Source organism: Salvia splendens, chromosome 14 (genome assembly GCF_004379255.2).
Source record: "Salvia splendens isolate huo1 chromosome 14, SspV2, whole genome shotgun sequence".
In the NCBI taxonomy this organism is placed as follows: Eukaryota; Viridiplantae; Streptophyta; class Magnoliopsida; order Lamiales; family Lamiaceae; genus Salvia; species Salvia splendens.
Genome location: NC_056045.1, coordinates 10367403 through 10373130, shown reverse-complemented (window position 1 = coordinate 10373130; position 5728 = coordinate 10367403). Strand labels below are relative to the sequence as shown.

Here is a 5728-nt window from a genome sequence, read left to right as displayed (position 1 = left end):
GGTCCCGTGACTGGCTGCTGGTCCGGCGGCCGAGTATTCCACGACTGATGTGGAGGTGAGCGCTCGGCAAGGCTTTCCGGAGCCTCCTCGGTATGCTGTCCGAACTTGGCTAGAAATTCGTCGTGAGCAGCAACTAGACGACGTAAGTCCATGAGAATCTCGAGAGCGTGTTGTTGTGATTCCATAGTTCGTCGAGAATCTGGCGAAAGTGGATTGGGGAAACAATTTGGAGAGAGATTGAGACAATAAATAGTGAGATTTGAGATTGGTAAGAGCGTGATTTTGTGATGCGTAAAAAAAATGGAAGATTGAAAAGAATATGGCTTGAGTTTTTGAGAGATTTTGGGAGAGATTTGACATGGGTTTAAGGGATTTTGAGAGATCAATTTGGATGGAGGAAGAGTAAATGAATTTGAGAGATCAATTTGGATGGAGGAAGAGTAATAATGAAAGCGCCAATTGATAGAACCTTGTTCTATCGGGATTGAGCACGCACGTTTGAAACGAGAATAAAAGGAAGATAAACCCTAGTTGAGGTGCTAGGGGGCGATCTCCGCCAGAACCAAAATGAGAATAAGTTTATACTTTATTTCTCAATGAATGAAAATACAATAGAATTCTATTATATAGAATTCTAAACCTTAACATATGTCTTGCTACTCAAGAAACATAATTAAAATAAAAGATTACAAAAGATTTAGAAAATGCAAAAAGATAATTAACTAAATAAAAGATGCGCTAAAATATTGGAGATGATCTTCGGCGAGATTTGCTAGATCGAGGACCCTATCAGACAATACTTATTTTCATTAACACACCATTGGGACTTTATCATTTAATATAATTAGAATATGAAAAGTTTATCATTTAATATTGCGAAGACTATTACTATCTTTAATAAATATCATTATTATAAAGAGCTACGACATAAGAAAATAGAGCCTCCGACATGAGAATCAAGTTGGGTGGATACGAATATATGATTATCTAGTAAACTATGTTGTATCTTTTCGCGATCTCCTATTAATAATTTCACATTTTTAATAATTTATTGTTATAAAATAAAATTTGTTACTCTCCCCATCTGCCGTTTATAGTCTCATTTTGACTCGTCATTAGTTTTAAGAAATTAATTAACTTTGTGAATAAAAATTGGGAAATGAGTTAGTGGAATATTGACCCGACTTTTATATATTGATTTTATAATAGAATGTCACTATATGAGTGCAATGATTTAGGTGAATGGTAGGGTCTAATTACTTAGATTATAAAAGGTAAATAAGACTTTAAATCGCGGATACCCTGAAATAGTACAATGAAACATTTTTTCACGGACAGAGTATTACGTAGATTCCATATTCGTAACCATAGAAAAAACTTTAAAATTCTAAACAATTATGTACTCCTTCCATCACAATTAAGTTGAGATAAAACTTTTGAGCACGGAGACTAAGAAATTGTGTTAAAAAGTAGGATAATGAATAAAATAAAATAGGAAACATAAAGAGAGAGTAAATGAGCTTAGGCATTAATGTATGAGGTGCCGAGTTCGAGCCCTCTTGACATCAGTTGTAATTTTCTCTTTTCTATAGTATAGGAGTTTATTTATAATTTCCTCCTTCATATAGGAGTTAAATTTAAAAATAAATAAATAAAGTAGGTGATTGGATATTTTATTTTTTATCAAAAAAGGAAATGATACAATTTAATTGGGACATTGCAAAAATGAATATAACTCAACTGAATTGGGACGAATGCAGTACTATACTTTTTGAAATATGTTTATTTTAAAAATGATTATTTTTGTTCAAAAAATATAGTGGATAAGAAGGATCCTAGACTTGGGCTTGGGCTAATTGAAATTTTTGATCTCTCTCATAGATGTCCAATTTTAAATTGAATAATCCACCTCTAAAAAGAAAAGCATGAAATTGTGAAGATTGGATCTCAACTTTCCACATAAAAATAGTACGCGCAATAAACTTTCCACATTCCATATCGCATACTTTGAAAAGTTTATGTGAATTCTCAAAGTCAAAATGTTTGAGCTTGAATATATTTATTAATATTCTCATTCCCCAAACTTTTCCACAATATATAATCATGAATACATTAGAAAAGAAAATGAATTCTTCTCGAATGAGACCAAAACATAAGTAACCTGTTGATTGGATAAACTTTAACCACTTTCTTCATAAACGTCCACTAGTTTTATCATTAGTGACATAAATTCTAACACATCAAAATCCTTATATATTGAAAAACATTGGATTTCAAAATTCTCATACACCAACAAATCAAATGAGTCTTCAATTGATCCAACACCTCAACTTCTGGCTATCAGAGCACCCTTCCATCGTCCACTTCCGGTGGAGCCCGACCGAGTCGTGGGGCGCAACGTGGTCGTTCCTCATCGCCTCCATCGCGGCCTACATCGCCATCTCGGCGACCCTCCACGTCCTCCTCCTCCTCCGCGGCCGCCTGAAGCCGGTCCCACTGGGCCCCGTCCCAGCCCTCCACAGCCTGGCCATGTGCCTGGTATCGGCGGCCATCTTCACAGGGATGCTGGCCTCCTCGGTCGCCGAAATCCGGGACACGCGGTGGTTCTGGCAGCGCAACAAAACGCCCTTCCAGTGGCTCCTCTGCTTCCCTCTCGGGACCCGCCCCTCCGGCCGCGTCTTCTTCTGGTCCTATGCCTTCTACCTCTCCCGCTTCCTCCACGCCCTCCGCGCCGTCCTCGCCCTCCTCCGCCGCCCCGGGCGCTTCCCCGCCTTCCAAGTAGTCAACCACGCGGCCCTCGTGCTTATGTCCTTTCTCTGGCTCGAATTCTCGCAGTCGTTCCAGGTCCTCGCGATCCTCTCCATGACTGTTGTATTCGCCTTGGTCCACGCCTTCCGGTTCTGCACCGAGGCTGGGCTAACGAAGCAGCAGCATCACGAGCGCTTCGCGTTCGTGATGCTGTGCCGGGTTGCGCTGGTGGTGACGAACACGGCGTGGCATCTCGGGGTGTTGGTGCTGCATTTTTGGAAGGGCGGGTGCAACGGAATGGGCGCCTGGCTCTTCAACACCGTGCTCAATAGCTTCGTGCTCCTATTATTCCTCAATTTTTATGTTAGGAAGTGCTTGAGCGAGCGAGATGTGGGTTATTGTTAGTGTTCGGCGGTCGCACGGCCGAACACCACATTAGTATGAGACAATATCGTACTAATGGAGTTGGGGTAGCCAATATATATGTTTGCAACTCCTGTTCACTTTTCAATGTGGGATATGGTTTGCTCTCACACAATCCTTGCTCAAACTAAGACCAAGATCACACACAGGTCACAGGTCACCACAGGTCTTGGTTGAACTCACACTGAGACATCGGAGAATTTGCAAGCGCAATCCACCAATCCTCGAGCCACACAGGCCCCGCCCTTAAACCAGGGCTCTGATAGCACTTTAGGAATCAGATTATCCGAAATTCACTAATTACCAAGATCTCTTTTAATTACACCGCAATAGAGAGATGGTGAATGTCTCATGTTAAACAACATCTGCTTAAGATGTTCATATAAGATCTTGTTTACCATGGAGAACTAGTATGACATTAAGAATATAGAAACTTTTTGAAACGTACTCCCGTCCCGTAAAAAATGTCACAGTTTTTTTTTATAGTTTACCCTATAAAATTGACATATTTCTATTTTTGGAATAAATTTTCCTCACATTAATATAAAATATATATTTTCTCTCAATTTCACACACAAGATACAACTTCCTAATCCTCTGCCATCCCACAAGTATAACATTTTTTATGAGACGAATGGAGTATATGCTTTATTTACAATCTTAAATTAGGATTTCTAATTGCATAAAAGATATCTTTACATGTTCCCTTTTGTAATGAAATGTATTACAATTGACGCATCACCAATGTTTATTACTTCAAATTAGGTTCCAGGAAACTAGAGTTTGCATTAATTTAAAGTTCACTCGAAGAAAAAAAACTAATTAAAGTATAAACAATAGTCTATATATAATTTGAAAGAGGAAGAAAAGTGATGATACTCTTACATAATTAATAGTATTTTATTACTAATGTGATATCTCCCTTAAAACTATATCCAAAGCCGCCATGTAACTGTTGGATCACCTTCGGCCGCTGCCTACGAGGTCAGGTAATCAAGAGCATATAAAGCTATTTTTGGGCTAAAAATTAATAACCCTTTCCCTAACAACAATTTAAATTTTATGATTGCTACGACTGGAATCGAATTAAATGTTCTGACTTAATCCAAATTAATTAATAGCTGCCGAAGTTTCTCCTGATCAATCTTATTCAAATAAAATAACATATGCCACACTTCTCCACAATAGTAGCTTCCAATAGACAATAAGTCGTGTCTTGCTGCACGTATATTAAATTAATGATTAGTCATACCAATTTTATTTCGATTTCTAGAACATATATGTAGGCATTTTCCTTCTAGAAGTATAATATTCAAACAAGGCTCTTTTTTGAGTTTTGACCGATCGGTATCTCTTATTGATAGTGATCAACCTATATTAATTAAAATGTTTTACATCTAGTATGTTCATCTACGAGGTAACTACTAGGTAGGCTTGTTGTCCTCAACATTAAATTATACATATATATGGGTACTTAATATAATTAATACTCCCTCTGTCCACGAAAAATAGGGCTATTCCATTTTTGTCGCTCATTTTGGAAAAATTATAATAAATAGTTAAAATAGAGAGAAAGAAAAGTAAGAGAGAGAATAATATAGACGAGGGACAAAAATGGAATAGCCCTATTTTTCGTGGACGGTGGGAGTAGGTCTATTTTAATTGATAAACTGAAATTGTAGAAGCTAACAAGGATTACTTTATATCTAATTGGCGTTGTTAGGAATATTATACATTAGTACTTTTGTAAAACTAGCTTACATGAAGATAAGTATGTCACAGACTCACAGACATGATTACTTTAATATAATTAGTGAGATTAATAAGATTATCCAATGAGAGTTAGGGGTAAAATTTTCTTCATGTATAATTTTATTGTATGCCTTTGCTTCAAGAACTTTCTCCTACTCATACTGAATTTACAAAATCGGTGTAATCTAGGGAAGTGTTCGGTTTGCATTATTGTATCTTGGGATTAAATATGTACATGAGATAACTCAATCTTAGATGGATAATCATTACATAATTAGCCATAGCTAATCCCTTATGATTAAAATAATCTCACAACTCAATCCTAAATTATATATTAGTATTATTTTATCTAGAACCGAACACCAACTTAGGAGATAAAATTAGGCCATGTTTAATAGCTATTTTCTAATCATTTTATAGACCCCAATGTATAAAAACTTCTAATTGATCATTTTGAGCCTGAAAACCTATTTTATTAATAAACCGAGTTTACAAAGGGTAATTTCTATTGTTTTATTGAGCGAAAGAAGGGGTTGCACATGTGTTGTAGGTACTTGTCCCTTCTATTCAATTATTTATAAGAGCATTTCTACGAGAAAACGTAAATTGAGAAGGTATATTTCTAATTTATCTCTTCAAAAAGATATATATACATTCTTAAAAAATAGTTAACTCTAATGAAAAAAGTTAAATGGTATAAGGTATACAAAACTAACTAACATATTTATCTTTTCTGTAAAAAAGAGGGAAACGAGACTTTTTAAATTTTAATAAGTTATAATACCTTCTCAAATTTTCCATTGGA

General features: G+C 36.2%; 1 protein-coding gene across 1 annotated transcript; it reads left to right on the top strand.

Moving 5' to 3' along the window:
- Positions 1 to 2151: 2151 nt before the first annotated feature.
- LOC121764036 (elongation of fatty acids protein 3-like) lies at positions 2152 to 3698 on the top strand. The gene has a single exon (XM_042160130.1). The coding sequence runs from the start codon at positions 2302 to 2304 to the stop codon at positions 3151 to 3153; it is 852 nt and encodes a 283-aa protein (XP_042016064.1). The 5' UTR covers positions 2152 to 2301; the 3' UTR covers positions 3154 to 3698.
- Positions 3699 to 5728: the final 2030 nt, after the last annotated feature.

Excerpts from the sequence above, each read along its gene's own strand:
- LOC121764036 (XM_042160130.1), top strand. The coding sequence starts at position 2,302 with ATGAGTCTTCAATTGATCCAACACCTCAACTTCTGGCTATCAGAGCAC.